This window comes from Miniopterus natalensis, chromosome 6, assembly GCF_054644295.1.
Source record: "Miniopterus natalensis isolate mMinNat1 chromosome 6, mMinNat1.hap1, whole genome shotgun sequence".
In the NCBI taxonomy this organism is placed as follows: Eukaryota; Metazoa; Chordata; class Mammalia; order Chiroptera; family Miniopteridae; genus Miniopterus; species Miniopterus natalensis.
The window spans coordinates 28,902,404-28,922,548 of record NC_142086.1 but is presented as its reverse complement, the minus strand read 5'-3'; the positions used below and the strand labels follow the sequence as shown (position 1 = coordinate 28,922,548).

Below are 20,145 nucleotides of genomic sequence, written 5' to 3'. Positions count from 1 at the left end.
TCATATTCCATAATAAAATTTAATCAGCAGATATGTTGTAAGACAATTGAAGAATTCATAAATTTTCCAGCCTTAAAGAGTCACAGTCACATACATTCAACGTGTTCCAAGATAATGCTTAATAGTATGTAGGAAGACACTACTCCTTACAAACTTCAATATACTACAGATTAAAAAAACAACACACATTCATGTTATTATGTGAACAAAGAAGCCACATTAAGAATTTTGCTGTGATTTTCTCTTAAAAGTAAATATGAGTTGCAGAATCTCTAATTTAAAAAGAGTGCAACTTCAACTAGTCCATTTTATAAGAAAAATATATTCATAAGATGCCTACGTTTCTCACACTCATAACAGTTATTTTATGTTTGCTTTAATTAAAGAAGGAAAATATTTATCACCAAATGAGAAACACTTCCTACATTCATAACATCCTCAGGACTTTTTTTTTAGTTTAAATTTCCATATAGAACTCTCTGGAATAGAATATTTTTAATATCAGAATCTATGCTTATAAGGTTTCACATTCAAAAGTACAGAGAATCCCAACATTAACAAATCCTAGTTTTACAAAAATCAAAATTACAACTTAGATGTCCCTTATTGAAATAACAATGATGGAGAGTTAATAACCACAGGCAATCACTGAATTGTAGCATCTTCAGAGATTAAGAAAATTTCAAGTGTTCCTAAATACCTATCATTATAAAAATAAAAAGAGTATTTACAATATTATGATTTCTACAGCAAGATACATACATACAAACACTATGATTAAAGAAACTTCAGTAATGACAAAGTAAAAGTTTTACCTTCATTTCAGGTTGCTTCCTAAAATTACTAATAAGCACACTCTCATTGAATTAATGAAAATATATTTATCCCACAACACATTTTTGTGGCAGAAACAAATTTTTTAAAAATATAAGAAATAAAAAAGAGAAGTTCCCTGATACAAATTACAAATTTAGATTCCCTTAACTCAATACAGGAAACCCAATGTCATATTTTGTAAACTAGTCATATAAAATTATTCTAAAAGTATAACCAATGGACTCTGACAAGCTGCCACCTCACCTCCCGTGACTGACAACATCCAACAGAAACCCGTGGTGCTTAGAACACATTTCACCACTTGCCAGGGAGGCAGGCTCCAGAGTGAAGACTGGGGCTCAAAACAAAGATAACTAACTGCCACACTGTGGCGACGGTGCCAGCCAGTGGAATGGAGCACACGTTCTGTGTCCCCAAGCCCCAGGACAGCTGCTTCACCTCCATCAATGCACCCAGTCCCTTGGATGGCGAAGAACTTCCAGAATTTCTGCCTCTTTGGAGTTCTCTGAGGGTGAATGCATGTACTCCCATCTATGTACACCCAAACAGAAGCAAAAAATGTAATAAATAAATGATACACATACCTCTTTACTTAAATATAAATGAAAAATAAAATTCTAAAGTAAAAAATGTCTCATACCTCTCTGTCTCCACTGTGCCTAATGTGCCTTTCACCCACTAGGCTTTTTAAAAATTCTTGTTGCTAAAGAAATAAAGTTTCTTAATTCCTGAGCACACTTTGGCTACCATCCCAGAAGCAAAATATACTTTTACTATAAACCAGGGTTTTGTAAAGTTCTAACCCCAGATGATCCATGGGCCAACTCTTTTTAGCTTCACACTTACACATTTATTTTGTTACTTTCTATTTATGGTGACAATACTGGTTTGCCTTTTAAAATAAATTCTCTCTCAGAAAAAATAATATAAAATTAAAGTAAACAATACATCAGATAGTATACAGATATGGTCAGAATGGTTAAGCTGTGGTATGAAATCTGGCAAACACTGGTTTAGACCTTTTCCTGTAAAGGGCCACACAAATACTTTAGCCTTTGTGGGGCCACATATGGTCTCTTGCATATTCTTTTGTTTTTAATAAATCCTTTAAAAAATGTAAAATCCTTCTCAGCTTAAGGGTCATACAAAAGCACACAAGTGGACTTGGATTTATCCTGTAGCCTTAAGTTTGCAGACCCCCTGCTATAGGCTATAAGCTAAAAGTGACCTGTTGGGTTAATGTTATTCAACTGAGCAAGGCAGTGATTTCTAATCCACCCACAGCTGCTGGGAATCTGCATTATAATTAGGGGCGAGCAGTGATCAGGCTGACTACCAGAGGCCTTAAGGAACTCATCTCTACTTTGCATTCTCATCTCATCTCTACAGTGGCAGGAATACCTAACAGTGATGTGCGTGGGCTTCTAGCCGACAACATGAGATCCCAAAATGTTAAACGAGGACAGAGCCAATGCCATTGTGAAGGCAGTGACAACCACAGAGGGTATCGACTTCACAAGGCTAGATCAGAACAGCAGAATGAGGCAAGGCAGACTGTCAATGACAGCCAATAGTCCATTCTTATTTGGACATTTAAACTCATGGAGGAAAAAAAAGATTCTAGCTCTTATAAAACAATGGTAATTTTATTTTGTTTTCTGATCTTTTCTATTTCAGTCTGGACATATATCATTCTCATTTTCTTAAAGGCAACAAGGTCATTTATAGATCCTTATTAACCTAATAGCACCACCGTACATATATCTGTCTGTAAAATTCCCCACACAGATGCAGTTGCCCTCCAGGAAGCTAGCTCAGCACAGCGGCATGGAAAGCAGAGAGAATGCTGTGCACCTGAAATGATCCCTCATACTTTCAAACCAGCTTAATACTTCACACTAGAGAGTAAGACATTTCCTCACAAGTGCCATAATATCTAAATAAAATTAAGTTTTAAAAACTGGTATGTTCAAATAAATAGCTCTTCCTATAAAACTACTAGGGAAGATAATCTGGCCCCCTAGGCACCATCATTCCCCGTCCTCTCTCTCCCTCCCTCCCTCCCTCCTTTCCCTGCTCTCACACACGAAGGTCTATCATTCATCCTGACTTCCCTGAAAATACCCAATTTGATTTTCCTTAATTATATAACTGATTTTCTTATAAAATCAGCAAAGTCAAAACCAGTGAAGTCTTTGGGTAAGACACCTGCAGTGTTAACATTCATATTTGGTGGGGCTTGGGGTGGGGGAATAATTATTACGAGTTATTCTTACCGGGCAGTCAGAGGTAAAGACATCAAGATGCTTTCAATCCTGGATCCTGGAGTGAAGAGGCCAAACTTCGTACCCCGATCATACAGCAGGTTAAATTCCACATACCTGACATAAAAACATCGAACAACAGTAAAGGTCAGCTAAGTAAAATCTTTCATAAGACTAGCCCATAATGAATATTTAAAGAGGGGGGGATTCTTACCCGCCCCCCCCAATAGCTGGAACTGGCACAAGTCTACATACAGTCAGTTGAGTTTTCTCCATCTGGACAGGCATAAATAAAGAGGTATTCTATCCAACAAACAATAGGACATAGATTTGCCTCCAACACAGAGCGGTTATAAAATAAGAAGGTTGTTTCCCAATAAATAAAAAGAATGAGCACAAAGCTGAGAACCTGAAGGCATGACAATCGTGAAAAAGAAATGGTTCAGCTCCTGCTGGCCCTCCCCCATAGTCCGAGATAGTTCAGAGTCGAAGACTTCATTTCACTGCCTATAACTCACATGTACTAATACAGGGTAACAATCTTGTAATTAAAAGACCAAAGGCAAATAACAGCAATCTATTAATATTTACTAATATGTTCTAGATATTCCCTTTTATTGAGGTAGTTAACAGCATTAACGAGCGGTGATATAAATTGGCCTTCCTGCAGATTCATAGCAATCATAATAAAAGGTAGTGGTTGAGTTGCAGTGTTCAATTTTATTTTCTTAGAAAAATATTCTTAGCATCAACGTAAACTTGGTTGAGTGCATTAGATTTCCATTAACTGCCAGAGTCAGACCTAAATTCTGTCTAGCTTAAAAATCTGTGATGGCCTTTAACATTATGGGGTCCTACGTAAAAGGGTCTCTTCTCCCCAACTTCAAAACAGTAAGTTCTACTACCCAAAATAATTTAGAATGATCCATGAATCTGAAAATGTCAAGAAAGAGCACCCCTTTCAGATCATTTCTCAACTTAGAAACTACTCTCGTAGTCTAAACTTCCTCAGACACTCTTTTTTATCCACTGCTTACTGTCTTGACTGTCTTGAATCACACATAGGAGAAATTATCTCCTAGAATCCCAGAGTACTTCAATTTTTAGAAAGCGTTCTTGTGTGTGGAAACTTGCCAAAGGCTCTGAGAAAACTTAAATAAATTATATCCATGAATCCCTTTCTAGGCCTCACCTTTATTTATCATTGATTGAATTTTGCACACTAATAACTATTTAATACCTTCTGTCTGTTTCAAAATATAATTTAAGTGAATCTTCTTAACTTCTTCCTAAGACCATAGAAAAGAACTTCAGTCTCTCAGCCCTTTTCCATCCCTGCCTGAGAATACCTTCCTGAACCATGATGTTTAAGGAATGGCTGTGGTTCTCTAATTTGCATTGATGTCTTTATCAAAGACCCTTGTGAGGAGCTCCCCAAAAGAGCTTTCTGTAGGAGCCCCTGCAGCTTTCTTTTTTGAGTGAATCATGCCCCTTTCTCTACACTAGCCTCTCTGACTCCCACCAGGTTTTGCTCAGATCTGATCTTTCTCATTCTTTCCATACATAAATTCCCTCTGAGGTACCTGTGAACTATGGACTTAAACCATTCCCTTCCATTTAACTGATGCCTGAATTTTATCCTGTTTCCCTTTCTCAAAACACAACAAAACGACAGTAAGTTAAAGATCTTTAGTTTCTGATCTCCTATGAAAAAAAAAGACAGACTGTAAGACTTGAAGTTTAAGGTCTTGGGAGAGGATGGTAACAACTGAGGGCAAGACACTACATGAATGTGCAAATGAGACTGAAAAGTCAGAAAGGAGGCAGCCTGACCTCTGTAGGGGAAATTGTTTTGGGGGCAGGAGGAGATAGGGAAGAGTAACCTCTGAAGAAGACAGATAGAGCTGTAAATGCAGTAAGAAAGTGAAGACAGTGCTGATAACTGCAGAAGAGCTGGGGTTATCTTTAGCCCCCGAGTTTACTGCCATCTTAAGGCCCAGAGATAAGGGTGGCAGAAGGAGGCTCTCCTTGAAGGCCAGTCACCCACCACACCTCAGAAAATTAATCTAACACCCCACATTTCTAACTCAAAAAACACACAACATGCAATGATACATACAAGTGAAACCTCAAAATACCTTGTCATTAAATGAAAACAAAAACAAAAAAAACCCCAAAATACATTATTCTTATGTCCAAGAAGTTTTAAAGGCTTCATCTCATTAGTGTTCACAAAACCTGCCAGCTTTACATGTGAAATCTTATGCAAAACTAGAACATTGTACTTTCCATAGCATTTTCTTTTTTCTTTTTAAATTATCCTCTTAGCTATCCTTTCCCCACTGAACTGTGAGCTTGTTTTCACAAGTCCATGTTACGCTCACCTTTGCATCCAGCACAGAGCCTAGCTGCAAGGGACACATGATAAATGTGAAGTGAAAAAAAAAAGAGAAGTAAAGGTGTATTTGAGAAATCATAGGAACAACAATAAAAATATGTCCCAAAACAGATGCATTGTGAAAGAAATTCCTTAGAAGAAAAGTTAATCGCCCGGCCGGACTTGGCTCAGCGGTTGAGCGTCGACCTAGGATCCAGGGGATCGGGGTTCGATTCCTGGTCAGGGCACATGCCCGGGTTGCGGGCTCAATCAATGACTTTCTCATCATTGATGTTTCTGTCTCTCTCTCTCCCTCTCCTTTCCTCTCTCTGAAATCAATAAAGATATATTAAAAAAAAAAAAAAAAAAGAAGAAGAAGAAAAGTTAATCAACTCATTTTCCCATGTTTATAAACAGGGACCAGACAGCACAGGCAGTCACGAGGAAAAATAAACACAAACATTTATCTTTAGACTTGGAGCATTATTTAAGTGGAACTTTTCTGGCACTAGCCTTACCTTCTTAAGTACCCAAAGATTCATATGCCTGAGACAGAATGAAAACAAATAAGAAAACCCATTTTATAGCCATGGACCAGTAGTATACATGCAATAAAGATGGCAATGAGCCCGGCTGGCGTGGCTCAGCAGTTGAGCATTGACCATGCATGATCCAGATCTTGGTTCGATTCCTGGTCAGGACACATGCCCGGGTTTCGGGCTCCATCCCCAGTAGGGGGTACACAGGAGGCAGCTGATTAATGACTTATCATTGATGTTTCTCTCTCTCTCTCTCCCTTCCTCTCTCTGAACTCAATACAAAGATATATTTAAAAAAAATAAAAAGATGGCAATAAGAAACTCATGTGAGCTGGAGAAGTGGATAATTTGGAGCTGATTCACAAGTATACCCCAGCTAAAGATAATATCACGACTATCACCCAAGTGAGCTCACCAAGCTCAATGCACAGAGCAGACTGCAAGTTTTGAAGTCATGATAAACTGGTTCCACATCTGGGATCTTTATTTACCAGCTGTGTAATCTTGGGCAAGGAACTTGCCTTTCTAAGTTTTATCATCTATAAAATGATAATGATTATACCAACCTAACAAGTTTGTGGAGAAAAAGATGCAAACTGCCTCATATATGGGTTGGCACATAGTAAGGACTCCATAACTAGTAAATATTAACATTGAGTGTAAATAATTCCTAAAATTATCTTCATTTAAAGAACTTCCATGAAACATTAACGATGAATGAAAAAAGGTGTGATTCCAAATTTACAAAGCAGCAAAAATATTCAATGATACCCACTATCTTGGCAGAAGGGTGGAGGGTATTGCTTAAAGACTAACTAAAAGAAATCAGCTGAATTAAATTCAGCAAGTATTACCGCATGCCTACTATGAATCTCTGATGTAGACGAATGAAATACACTTTGCTCTTTCTATACTATATTACACAATGTTCTTTTATTCATTTAATATTCATCTAGTTATGAAAAGAAATTAGGGTATTAACACAACTCTGACAATACACACCCACTGTTACTACAGCTGCTCCACCTCCCCCCAGTTATACAATGAGCCGGTTTATTCCCGTCGATCACTCACCGTCCTCTCCGGAGCTGCTGCCACAGCTTCTCCTGAGGGGTGAATGAGTCATCACAGTGCTTTTTCACAAGAGGAATATAAGAAGGAACGACAGTCTGGGCACAGCTCTGCACAAACTGAAACACCTCCTCCTTGGATGGAGAGTCAAGGTCATCAAAAAAGATACCCCCAATGCCCCTGCGCTCCCCACGATGGGCTATAAAAAAGTAATCGTCACACCTGGAAAACAGAGCAAGGCCAAATCAGGGATCAAAGGGGGAAAAAACAGAGGCACGAAAATCAGTGTGAGTGTTTCCACTTAGAGCACCATCCTTGACTAATGCCAGCAGTGTCCTTACTCTTTGTCCAACTATGAAAACGAAACTAGGGCTTTAGATTTCCTGCAGTTAGCACCAATGTCCATCTAAAGCATACGGACTCTTATGGCCTTTAATGAAAAAAGAAATAAATAGCCCAGTTTTAATACTGTATTTCTTGAAACAAGTGATGCTGCTGCCTTCAGAAGCAATTTATGCCTAGACTCCAGTTCACATCTACCAAAGACCCTGGGTCTCCTCACTACTCGTTTTTGTTTTAATTAGAGACAAAGTGTCCAGTTCCACCTTTCTCCTAGTCCAACATTTCTGGTACATTTGCATCTGTCCCTAACAGTTCTCCTACTCTTCCTATGCTCTCATACATTCCCATGGCAACAAAGACACAAGTCTCATCTGGAATGAGGATTTGTATCCTACCAGAGGATTAAAAAGCCTTGGATTCGCAAGCGTAAATCACCTTAAAGTTAATATTCTAAATCATTTGGAATAAAAAAAAGATGCTGTTACGCAATTTTTATTGCAGACATTCAAATATTCCTAAGTCAATAACTTATGAAAACCATTTAAAACTGGTATCCCACTTCTGGTGGGTGAAGAAAACAGTTCAACCTTCATATGCTAAAAAAGGTATTTAGTAAGGAACAGAATGTACTTTAAATATCATGACAAGTTCAATACCTTTACCTACCATTTTTTAAATTTAGGGTAGAGATCTGGGCCATGCCGGTCACAAGTCTCCTTTAGAGTTCTGTGAAAATGGACAGCATCCTCTTGGTTCAAGTACGTGGGAGTAAGGTCACTTCCCCCACCAAACCACCAATGCTTGTTACCTACCAAATCAAGACATGTAAATATGACCTGGACTCTGGACTTTGAGATGCATCACACTACTCTATTAGCAAACAATTTATCGGCTTACTTTATTAAGCATGAAATGGGTGATAAACAAAAAACTTTCAAATGGGCCCTGGCCGGGTAGCTCAGCTGGTGAGAGAGTCATTCGGATACGCCAATGTTGCAGGTTCAATCTCCAGTTGGGGCACACACAAGAATCAACCAATAATGAATAAATAAGTGGAACAACAAATTGATCTCTTTTTTTCTCTCCCTCCTCCCCTCCTCTCTCTTTTACCTCCTTCCCTCTTCCTTTCTCTAAATAAAACAAAATATTTTTCAACTGAATTTAGCTCTGCATGGCCCGTAAGGCCTGGGTAGGAAAGAAGAGGAAGTAGGAAATTAAAATAGGAGAGAGTAGAACCAGTCAGGGAAATGAAACACATGGCAGGGAATGATCAAACACCACAGAGGTGGACCAGACAGTGGATTTTAACTCTGGCTGCATATTAAAACCACATGAGAAGCTTAAAATGCCGCTGGTGGTCACAATTTAAAAAAACAACAAACAAACAAAAAATAAGTATCTGGCTCAGGGATCTATAGCTTATTTAAAAAAACAAAAACAGGAGACTCTTATGCTCCCTGTATTGCCACTGTCTTCCCTTTCCCCTAAAAAGGGTAAAAATACTTGCTGAAGGAGACAACTTACCATTTGAGAATAACTATTTCATGTGCTTAGTTAGGTCTATAGGTTGTCAGTACCAGTTACCAGTTTTTAAACCTTAAAAGGTTGACTCAAACTAAGTGGCTTCAAAATGAAAAGTTAAATACACTGACTTCAAATGCCATCACCTAGAGACACCAACAGGAATGGCTTGGCACTGCAGGTGCTGACCCAGGAAGCAGGAGACCTAGGCCAGAACTATACCTGCATAATGAGGCAGGATCAACTGCACCCCATCTCATGATGCACTGGTGACTGGCAAAGCTTTGCATGTGGAAGATATTTTCCAAAAGCAAGTTCTCAGTTTCAACTTAACCTTGCACACATCAGGTTTTCCTTTGGCTGTAATGAGTTTATACTTGCAAAGAACCATGTGTGCACTTTAAGTTCAGGTTCATTAAACCATTCCCTCTGTATTGGAGGAAATATGGAGGAGGTCAGAGACCAGTTAATACCATTTTTATTTTTCATGTCCAGTGCATAATTCATTACACCTCCCAAGGAACAAGCCGTCATGTGCCTCCTGAAAAATCTAGTTAAGACTATATTTATTCTTTCTCGCTACTAGATATTGTGTCTTCTAACCTGTTTTAAAATACACATTTGGCACAGAAGTACTTTCCACAGCTCTAAACACACTTACCATCAGCTTCTTCTACTTCAAAGTATCTGTAGTTGAAATGGAAAGTAGGAGCGTGAGGATTCTTGGGGTGGATAACAGAGCTCACACCCATAGCAGAAAATGGCAATTTACCTGGAAAGTAAAACACACAGTGAGTTGCCCTCAATCACCTTGCTTGATATAAAGTACCTCCAACATGCTTTCTGGACCAATTTTCAAGGGCCGCTTTTTAATTTGTCTAAAATATAATTTTAAAAAAAGGAATTGTGAACATGCTTATCAGGCATATGCACCCAAATGGCTTTTTACAGAAGCAATATTTATTTTATAAATAAAACTTGTGGGGAAAAGCAGTTTGCAGCAACTACGAAAGGCTTTTGAGACTGGTTTACCATCTTTAGTCTTCAGATTTTTTCCTCTGTTTCTCATTTGCTTTGCTGCTTCCTCAGAAAGATGTCCATGAACAACAGAAACGCTCACCCCGGCCTTTTCAAAAACGCGCCCATCTTGAAGTACACAGCTGATGCCCCCACCTCCTGTTTATAGAAATGTAAAATGAGGAGAGAATGAAAAGCTGAAAACAAAGTGCAAAACTGAAAACAACCCTTGCACGACACAGGGGACTAGGAGTTATTTTCCTCCTCTATTTTCTATAATATCTGTATATTTATAATTTTCAGGTACCATAAAATCAGATAATTAGCTTAGCTTTATTACATCTGCTGCTGATGGTAGGCAAATATTATCTCCCCAAATCACCAAACTGAATATTTCTCCTACATTTTTATGCCATCATCTAAAATAAATCACTGGAACATTTTCCCTTTAAATACTACTGCTTTGGTTATGATATATGAGAGAAAACTAAGGTTAAAAACAGAAATGGGTATATTTGAAGACTGTTCTATTATTATGGAATTTAAGAGCTCCATATTGTTTCAATTGTTCTTGGGGTTTGCCTTTTCATTTTGTTTACAGGCAACTGAAAAACAGTAGATATTCGATAACTTAGGGGATTTGGAACCCTAAACTGAGTGAGACAAACAGTAACATTTAGGTATATGCGCTTTACTATTAGTAACCCTTCTGTGCGTTTTTAAGACATTAGAATTACCACAAAAGCAACTGCTTCATAAAGGTTCATGTTTGAGTTGTTTTATCTCTAAGACTTTTTCGAGCTGGATGGGACATAAAATGATCCAGTACAACTGTGGATTTCAAATGAGAAAACTGAAGCACAAAAAGGCAAACACCTTCTCCAAGAACACACAGCTGGAGGGTGGCCGGGTCTGGCTCAGTGCTCTCTATGTATCAGACAATATTTTAAGCACTTACATGTATTTATCTCATTTAATCCTTACAATACCCTCATATATTATTTCATAGCTGAGGAAATAGAGGCACACAAAAAAGGCTAAATAACTTCTGAAGGTCACACAGCTAGTCTAGTAGTTGAGGTTTTGTGTCCTGGTTCAACGGTCTTCACTTGAAAACACTCCAAGATGGAAAACATTGAAAACCAGCTTTAACTTCACGTAATATAAACGTGACAGTATCATAGCCCAACACCAGCTAATGAGAAGTTGCTGTGGGGAAGTCAGAAATCCTTCAAGTTTATGACCAAAGTGTCACTGTACTGTACGAAAAATGTCACGAATATATAAGAACTGGGTTGTAATACTGAGGCATTTGCCACTGGAAGGAAAGACTATACCAGCAGAAAATCAGATGGGTGCATTTTGTAGAACTACCGACAAACCAATCAAATATCTCTTGTGCAACTCGGGGAAGCAACACAGTGACACAGTGACACCCTTAGCTGGGGGAGCCTGGCTGGCACTTGGAAAAGGGGAGTCAAGTTTCTCTTTCCATCTCCAAAGGAGGGGAAGGTATAACCGCACCAAGAGAAAGAGATGAAATATGGGGGAAACCTACGCTCAATTACAAAGCTGGACATCCACGCTTGTTGGCTAAAAGACCCCTAAGACTTCTACGAGAAACGCCATTATAAAATTGCAACGATCTGGAAACGCCCAGGACTAGTGCCAGCACATCTGGTTCCCCGCCTGCAAGAAGAGGGCTGAAGGCCGTTTCAGCGCCAATCTGTTTCCCTCGGGCAGGTAACCCCTTCCCACCGCGCCCCTATTCCGAGTCGGCCGCCTGAAGTCCCGCCCTTCTGCCCGTCTTCACCCCCGGCGCCGACCTCACCTTCCTTCCTCTCCCACCGGTCCACGGAGAAGCGGGCGCCCCCGTCAACCTGGGCCAGCGCCTGGCACACCTGGGCCTGGGTCTCCAGGATCAGCAGCTCCATCCTGGTCTTCATGTCGTCCGGCCTCCTCCGCAGCTCGCGCAGGTCGGTCACGGGCGAGGCCATGAAGCAGCGGCAGCGGCGGGCCAGCTCGTCCTCCTCCCCCGGCCGCCCGGGCGAGGGGCTCCGCGCCCCGGGGCTCTTGGGCACCATCTCCGCCCGCTCTGCGTGCCCGAAGGCGGCAGCGGCCAGCCCCGCCAGCCCCGCCAGCGCCGCGGCCAGCCGGGCCCCGCGCCGCCGCCCGCCCCCCGCCGGCGCGCCGAGCCCCAGCCCCAGCCCCAGCCCCAGCCCGCGGCTCTGCGACGCGCCGGCGCCGCCGGGGGCGCGGCAGAGGCGTCCGGCCGCGCCGCGCACGGACCACGCGCGCAGCTCCCCGCAGCGGCCCCGCGCCGCGCGCCAGCAGGGGCCGGCGCCCAGCCTGCCCAGGTGCAAGGCCATGTTCCCGCGCTGTCAACCCGGGCTGTGCCCGCGTCGGGGAGATGGGCCCCTGAACCCCGCGGGAGCCCGGAGCCCGCGACCGGCGAGGAAACGAGGAACCTTAGGCGGAGTGTCCCTGCGGAGTCGCGCTCCCCGACGGCGGGCGGCCGCGGGGGGTTCTGGGAGCTGTAGTCCGCTCCTGTGGCCGCCTGCAGGGGCGCGGCCGGCAGATAAGGAACCCACCTTCCCCAGGGGCGTGCTGGCGGGAAGCGTGCGGGTGCCGAGCACCGTGGGAGCCAAGGGAGAGCGCCAGAGGCTTCCTTGTAAGTCACGCACAGCCCTGGGACGCTGTTCAGTCAGCCACAGGGGGACGACTAAGGAGGGCTGGACCACAGGAGGGACTGGAGCAGAAATAGGGACAGAGGCACCCCACCCCACCCCCGCCAGACCTGCGATTGCAAGCGGGTTGCAGATCCTAGCGCTGTTACCTGCAGAAGGCCCCTTCCGGTTTCTAGCCCCGTGGAGCTGGTGGAACCTGTAGGATTGGTGTGGGCGGAGCCTGGGGAACTCCTCGCCTGAAGGCCAGTTTCTAAAGGAAGTGGGAAAAGGCTCGTAAAAGGCTCCTAAGAAATACTAGGATAATACTTTCTGGGGTCAACTTAATATCGCAGTTCTGTGGTAGGCAGTTAGACTGACATGAGCAGAGCAAGGATGATGGGACAGGTACAGAAGGTCACCAGGGAGGAAAGCCCCAGGTGCATGGCAAGGAGAAAATTGTAGGGTGGGACTTCATCCCCAGGGTGACCTTTCCTCCCCTAGGGTATTGCTGGTCATGCAGTTGGGGACCCCCCCCCATCTTTCCTCTCTAGAGATAATATCTAGGCCTTAGTTGTATTTCAGCCCCAGGCCCAGAAAAGCAGCAAAACCAGAGAAGCAATACCCCAGGACTGACCTCAGGACCAGCTGCATTGAACAGAGGCTCTCCTGCCCTGGTGCTGACCAGTCCATCAGTGGAGGCCCTGACTCTGAAAGGACACACCTGGAAAGCTGCTGAATATTCTATTGAGATTTTCCCCCTAGGACCTCCCCTAAAATCTCCACCCTTAAAACCCTTGGGCCTGGGACCCAGCATGGTCTCCCTTCCGGGCTCACGCCTGTGTCATCCCCTTGCCCCTCAGTAACTTTTACCTCCCTGACTTCTAAGCTCCAAGAGCCCTTCCTTTCACTCTATAACTTGTTTCCTAAGCACATTTCTTCTACAAATTACTTATACTTCTGTAGTTTTCTAAAATAAATGTTCTCTTATAGTTTGAGTCTTGGCTCTGAATTCATTCTTAGCCAGAACTCAAGTACCGAGGTTACTGAACCCAGGTCCAGTCTGACCTCGTGGGTCTAACACCTGGTGCCATTCCTGCCACTGCCAACAGTTCTAGCATTAGTCTTCCCAGGCCTTGCTCCTACAGTCCCCATCTGATTTAAAATAATCAAGATAGGAAAAGCAAGGTGACTGTTTTACCAGACGAGCATAAAATTCATGACCTGGTGTGTTTGGGTGATCAAGGAAAAAGAGATTTAAGATGTTTATCATCCTACAATTTTAGGATGCTGCCAACTATTTCTCAGGTTTAGTACTTCTAACAGCTCCTGTGAACTAGCCAGGACATTCACACTCCCTCTACTCCCCAGCCCCCTCCACACACACATACACACACTTTTAAAAAATGAGAAAAGAAACTAAATGATGGACACATTTTTTTGTTCCTGTAACCATATCACAGTTCCATGTTGTGTGATCATAAAAGTGTAAGAATGATTGTCATGGGCTAATTTGTCCCTTAAGTCTCCAGGGTGATTTTAATTTCTAGTAGTGGATAATTTAAGCCACTGGTGGTGGTTTCTAAAGTTTTTCTTGGTTGCTACATGCAGACCAATTGTTCAAGGTGGTGTAGTTTATCCATTTACAACTGCGACTGGCAGCTCTCGCATGGGGACATGATGTTCGCGGGGCAAGCACACCTGACTCTAGCAGGTTAATGAAAGGTAAAGGCCTGGATTGAGAAGTGAGTAAACTACTTTGGGGGAAGATTTTTGTCATAGTGTGGCTTGCTGGGAGGCTGAGTTGGGGGAGGAAAGGAAAGATAAGAACTATCACTTTAGGAAGTGTTGTTTGCCTGTTCTAGATGGCTGTGGTGAGGTTTGACTGGGCCTGGTGATAACATGCATCTCATCAAGAAGAAACCTTTCTGGCCCATTAAAAAAAAATTTTTTTTTTTATTGATTTGAGAGATGAGAGACAAACATCAATTTGTTGTTCCACTTATTTATGCATTCATTGGTTGCTTCTTATATGTTCCTCTTATTTATGCATTCATTGGATGCTTCCCCAGATTCACCAGGGATCCAACCTGCAATCTTGTTCTACAGAGTCAATGCTCTAAGCAACTGAGCTACCCAGCCAGCGCACCTCTGACCCATTTTTAAGAAGTCCCTTCATTTTTGTTTTGATCCTGAGACTACCCATAATGTTAGTAAAAGATAAGCAGGCACAGGCTGTGTTGAACGTTTGCCCAGTGAGATAGGCTGGTCTTTAGCCAACTGTGTACTAGTTTCCAGGTTTCTATCTCTCGCCATCCTTAGCCTCTCTATGCAAAGGGCCTCTCTCATTTCCTCCCCTGGCTTCCACCACTCTCCCCACCTTCTTCACCTTAAAATGTTATGCTTAAGAAAGACCTTAACAGCCTGGTTAGTGTGAGTTTAAATCACATTTCCCGGGGGTTCAAATTGTCTGCAAGAAGGATACTTGTATTCAGCCTGAGTTGTCAGTAAAGAGTAAAAGGCATCAGAAAGTTAATGGGGATAAATAAAAAGTATACATAACTTGGTAAAACAAGGTGTAAGGTAGGGGTTCTCATCGTTTTGTGAACCCAGTTTTCTATACTGCTTTATGCTTTATGTGACCCTAGCAGCCAAAAAGAACCTGACTAGCCTTATACAAACTCAGAAGATATAGGTATAATCTTTCAAACTGCATGCTTCTCAGAATCCTTATGGACTTTACCCCTCCTCTTCTCCAAAACTCTGTTGAACGTAACTGACTTTGGGCCTGCTGATTGTATATTAATCTGCCCTTTTCCACAGAGAATTGAAAAGGCCTCTGACATCCCTCTGACACAGCTTTACTGCTTTCTAAACACACACACACACACACACACACTCAACACTAGCTTTACTAAATTGTACAATTTTTACCAATTCCAAATTTTGAATATCAAACTTAAGAAATATATGATCACAGTGACTCAGTTCATTTACTTTTGGCTAGATACAGAAACTCAGGCTAATTATGAACAAAGTATTGTCAATCACATATGTTTGTCTTGACACACTTCTTCAAATTTATCAGAAATTCTAATGAGGGTAGTGATGGGGTCATGGGAATGAGATTAGCAAAAAGTGGATTTTTAAAGATTTTTATTCTATTTTTGTGCTAGAATTTTTTTATTTTAAACTTTTAGGCCTTTAGAGGCAAGTGTTTACATAGATCATTAAAATAGTTGATTTTTAAAGCTAAATGTATAGTAAAGATCCAATTCAATTTGGTCTTGCTAACTTGCTTTTTTATTAACTGAAGTAATTTTAAAATTAGTTTTTTATAGAGGCGCATATAACACCCAATTACTCTAGAAACATTTAATAAAAGAGAATCATAATAACTGTTCCTTTAATCCTTTGCCTTCTCTGCCTTTAGCTCCCTCAATAATTCTTTCCTATAGTAATATGCATGTGATATCTGGAATTCCAGCAACCATTTGTAACCAAGATTATGAAAGTCCCATGAAAGCGTTTGTAGAGCAGTAAGATAGAAGGAGCCTGGGTCCTGATGACATCCTTGAGCAGATGCACCAGCCCTGGGTTGCCTAAGCTTTGGAGTTCTTGTCATTTGGGAAAAAAATAAATTAAGGTACAGTTCATCAGATTTTCTTTTACTTGCAACTTAAGTCTTCCTACTACTCTAAATATTCCATCTTAGTTCAGATGCCCACCCTACAACCAATCAACAATGGCCAGCGGTAGCAGATGGATGAAATCATGTTAGAACGTGGGGACCTCCCACTATAATTAGTGTTAGGGAGGGTGGGTAGTGAGTGTGGAATGTTACTTTTAAAAAGGGGAATATAGTGAACAGATAATTTCATAGATACCCACTATAGAGAGAAATTTTTAACTATGATTGCAGAGTATTAAGCCTATGAATCTTAGATTAACAGAAATATAAAATTCAAAAAGAACTAGAAATATAGGGGGGACAAGAGGTAATCAGTTTGATCCAGATAGTTATTAAAAGAGTTGTTTCCACCAAACAGCCAAAAGCTCTCCAGTTGTCCATTTGCCTGGATACAGGAGCTTCCGGGCCACCCACCCCTTTACTATACAATGCTCTCAACATCTGTTCTAGGAGACCTCAGAATATCATGGGTCAACTGCAAAGGGGTGCTCATTTAGGAAAATATTGGGAATAAGGTGTTGGGAAACATGCAGGAGTCCTTTCTGTTAAGCAATCAAGGAACAATGGGCATTGGGCTACTGCTGAGAGAGTCCTCATCAGACAGCAATACAAAAGGCACTTCCCATTGCTCCCGGGTACCTGCATCCATGATTTCATGGTGCTGGCAACCAGTGGTATTTGCAGATGAGATAAAAATCTGCTTTCACTCATATCATGGAGAATTCGTCTCATCTGATGGACTAGACTACTCTTTTTGGAAAATACACATTTAAAATCTTTTAACTTAAACTCATATCAACATCTTTATAAACTTAGGAGTCAAGAATCAGTTCCTTTGTTTTCTATATCTATCTAAAGTGACCTTTCCCCCTGTGTCTAACTGTTCAGCTAGGACCAGGACCTGCTTCTAGAAGTGAGGAGATTGAATGAATGCAGAGGGAGGGGAAAGCACATTTGAACTTAAGATGCTGGTGGGCTGTATAAATCAAAATGTGGGTCCAAAGAGGGGTGAGGGCTGAAAGGGGAAACTTGTGAGATACCCACAGCTGGAATGATGAGAAGATCTTTTAGAACGAAAGGAAAAAGGGCTCACATTTAGAAGGTGGAGCACCAGAGGCATTTAGGGACAAGGGAAACGAGAAGTCTTGGGACCTTTGGTGCATTGCCACAGAAGCTTGGGGGAAGAGGTCATCTAGGAGAACGGTGTGGTCAGTGGGTAGAGAATTTCACTCTCTGATCAGAAACATGCTGACTACTGGGCTCGGGGACTTAGGAAGTCCCTGGCTGCCTTTGAAACAGAAACTTCAGAAAACCAGATGAGGTGGCAGCTACAGTGAAATTGACAGAATATATAGAACAATAGTGGCTCAGGGTGGGCAGTTATAAGATGGATCTTTTTGTTCGAGGTGGAGGACTTGAGCATGTCCTTATTTTCTTTTTTGCCATAAGGAGTGAGAGAACAGAGGGAAACTAACAAGGCAAGAATATGCACCACTAGGAAACCCACGGCCAGACCCAAGATTGGTTCCTTCACTCTTCTTCCCACATTGAGCCATTCAGCCTCCATTTAGAGGGCACAGAGGTCACAGGGAATGGGAATGAAGACTAGGACAAAGGAAGAAATATGCTTGGTCCAAATATAGGTATGTATGTACCTTCAAGGGACCTGGCTCTCTTGCTCCAAATATTTGCCACCGCTTTTACTCTCATCCTAACAGCACTCAGGTAGACAGTGTCCTAGCCTCAGCTGTAATCAGAGGGTTATGAGAACTTTGCAAGGCCAACTACTCTTGGTCAGACTGAGTCCTGGGTCACTCATTCTTTCCTTAGACATTGATTTGGCACTTCCTATGTGCTGTGTTCATTACAGCCCCATAATAGAAGGACCACTATTATTACCCTCATGTGATGGATAAAGAAACTGAAGCTTAGGTTTAGGGTTGAGGTGTAGACCAAGTGCAGACCTTGTTTCTAATGTTCTCTTAACATTACTCCACTGTTCTTCATCTGACCCACAGTCATTGTCCACTAAAACAATGAAACTAATATTTTCTAAGCACCGACACCTTACTAGGAATTTAGGGTACACAAAGAAGTTACCCCCCTCCTCCCATTCTCCTAGAAATAGAGATTTCATCTGAGCCATCAGATGATCTCTTCAAATGAAATATTATACAGGTGGTCCCCACTTTGCATGGTACTTAGGGACCATAAAAATGACAGTGCAAACTAAAGTCAGACAAATCAACCTTAATAATCAATGTGAGGTAATTATGGTTGTCCTGTGATCTTCAAAATTTCTGTTAAAAATAAAAAAGATACAGAGACTAGTATTAATTCAGTATGCTATAATTTGAAGAATTAGAAATATTCAGAATTAAAGTGTTTCATTTCTTTTTCCTTGTCAAAAATAATTTGAACAGTGCTTGCCCTCTTATTACTGCATAACTTATGATGTGGCGAGCACCTTTTCTACACCTTGGAGAACTGTCCTGCTCTTTTTTCAGTTTGACTTCACTTCCAACGTTTTATCCTTTGTGCCTTAAATGTTGTGAAATATTTCAAGAGTTCCTTTAATGTGAAGTTCTGTTTGTTTTTGTTTGTTCACCATCATCACTTCCTTTGGGGCATCTTTCCCTGGCTTGTCATAACCACTTTCTTCCTTTATGTCCATAAGTTAACCTTCATTAAGTTCCTATGATGCTTAATTTTATGTATCAACTTGGTTGGGCCTTGGTGCCCAGATATTTGGTCAAACCTTGAATTTATCAGCTTTATCTGGGTCCCCAGGCTGCTCTCCCACTTTGCAGAGCTGGGACTTGCCAACCTCCGTAAACATGTGAGTCAATTCCTTAAATCTCTCCCTCCCTCCCTCCCCCTCTCCACTCCTCACTCCCTCCCTCCACACACACATCCTGCTGGTTCTGTTTCTCTGGAGAATCCTGACTTCCTCTGGCTGAATATCTAAGTGTCTCAAAATATGGCAGTGATGACTGTGGTCGGCCATTTCTTCTTTAATTCCATTTACAGTGGTGCCTCAGTTTTCCAACATCTCGGCTGACGAACACTTCAGGTTACTAACGCCATAAACCTGAAGGAAATGCTTCAGTTTTCGAACACACCTGGGAAGTGGAACAGGCCACCCGGCTTCTGCCGAGGGCAAGATCCTGAGGCCCAGCGGTCGGCTGTGGATGCCTGGGTTTTCCAGCGTTTCAGAACTCGGTCTTCGGAAACGAATTACATTCGAAAACTGAGGGACCACTGTATATTTGATTAGATTTCACTTCCAGTGTCAGCACTTTTTGTTTCTTTGCTGGACTTTCATCTTTGTTAGCCAGATACCTCTTCCAGTTATCCATTTTCCTAAAAATATCAAGTGGGTTTATCACTGGGAAACAAGGAAGCAGCATAGCTACACACTGTCCTCTGTGCATAAACTGAATAGCAGATGCGAACTGAACGATCACGGACAGGCTTTGAAAACAATAACATGATTGATCAGTAAACATTATGTGCACCTGTTGTTTATGGAGTGCTTTGTGGACTGAAGAGCTAGCACAGAGTGTCTACTTTAGGCAGTTACCCACAGTTATATAATGTGGTAACCGAAATTTGAACTGGGTTGTTGAGAAATTGGTGATATTTAAACACTTAAATTAGTAAATATTGAAACCATGTACTGCAAGGACTGATTGTACCTAATTTTGAACTAGTTGTCTAGATCCATAATTTAGAAGTCTTTACCATGAAGGACCTTAAAGGGAAGAAAACATCATTCTCAACTGGATTAGCAGCATCTCTGTAAAAATTCTATTATTTCATT

General features: G+C 41.7%; 1 protein-coding gene across 1 annotated transcript; it reads right to left on the bottom strand.

The window, feature by feature from the left end:
- Positions 1-12,750, bottom strand: CPOX (coproporphyrinogen oxidase). The gene is made up of 7 exons (XM_016220467.2): positions 11,800-12,750; positions 9,984-10,127; positions 9,613-9,723; positions 8,097-8,238; positions 7,092-7,310; positions 3,114-3,218; positions 1-1,368 (listed from the first exon to the last, which is right to left on the bottom strand). The coding sequence occupies exons 1-7, from the start codon at positions 12,335-12,337 to the stop codon at positions 1,281-1,283; spliced, it is 1,347 nt and encodes a 448-aa protein (XP_016075953.2). The 5' UTR covers positions 12,338-12,750; the 3' UTR covers positions 1-1,280.
- Positions 12,751-20,145: the final 7,395 nt, after the last annotated feature.

Coding starts and splice junctions, on each gene's coding strand:
- CPOX (XM_016220467.2), bottom strand. CDS start 12,337: ATGGCCTTGCACCTGGGCAGGCTGGGCGCCGGCCCCTGCTGGCGCGCG. Junction 3,219..7,091: donor CAGCAGCTCCGGAGAGGACG/GTGAGTGATCGA, acceptor TTTTTATGTCAG/GTATGTGGAATTTAACCTGC. Junction 1,369..3,113: donor TCTTTACCTCTGACTGCCCG/GTAAGAATAACT, acceptor GGGTGTACATAG/ATGGGAGTACATGCATTCAC.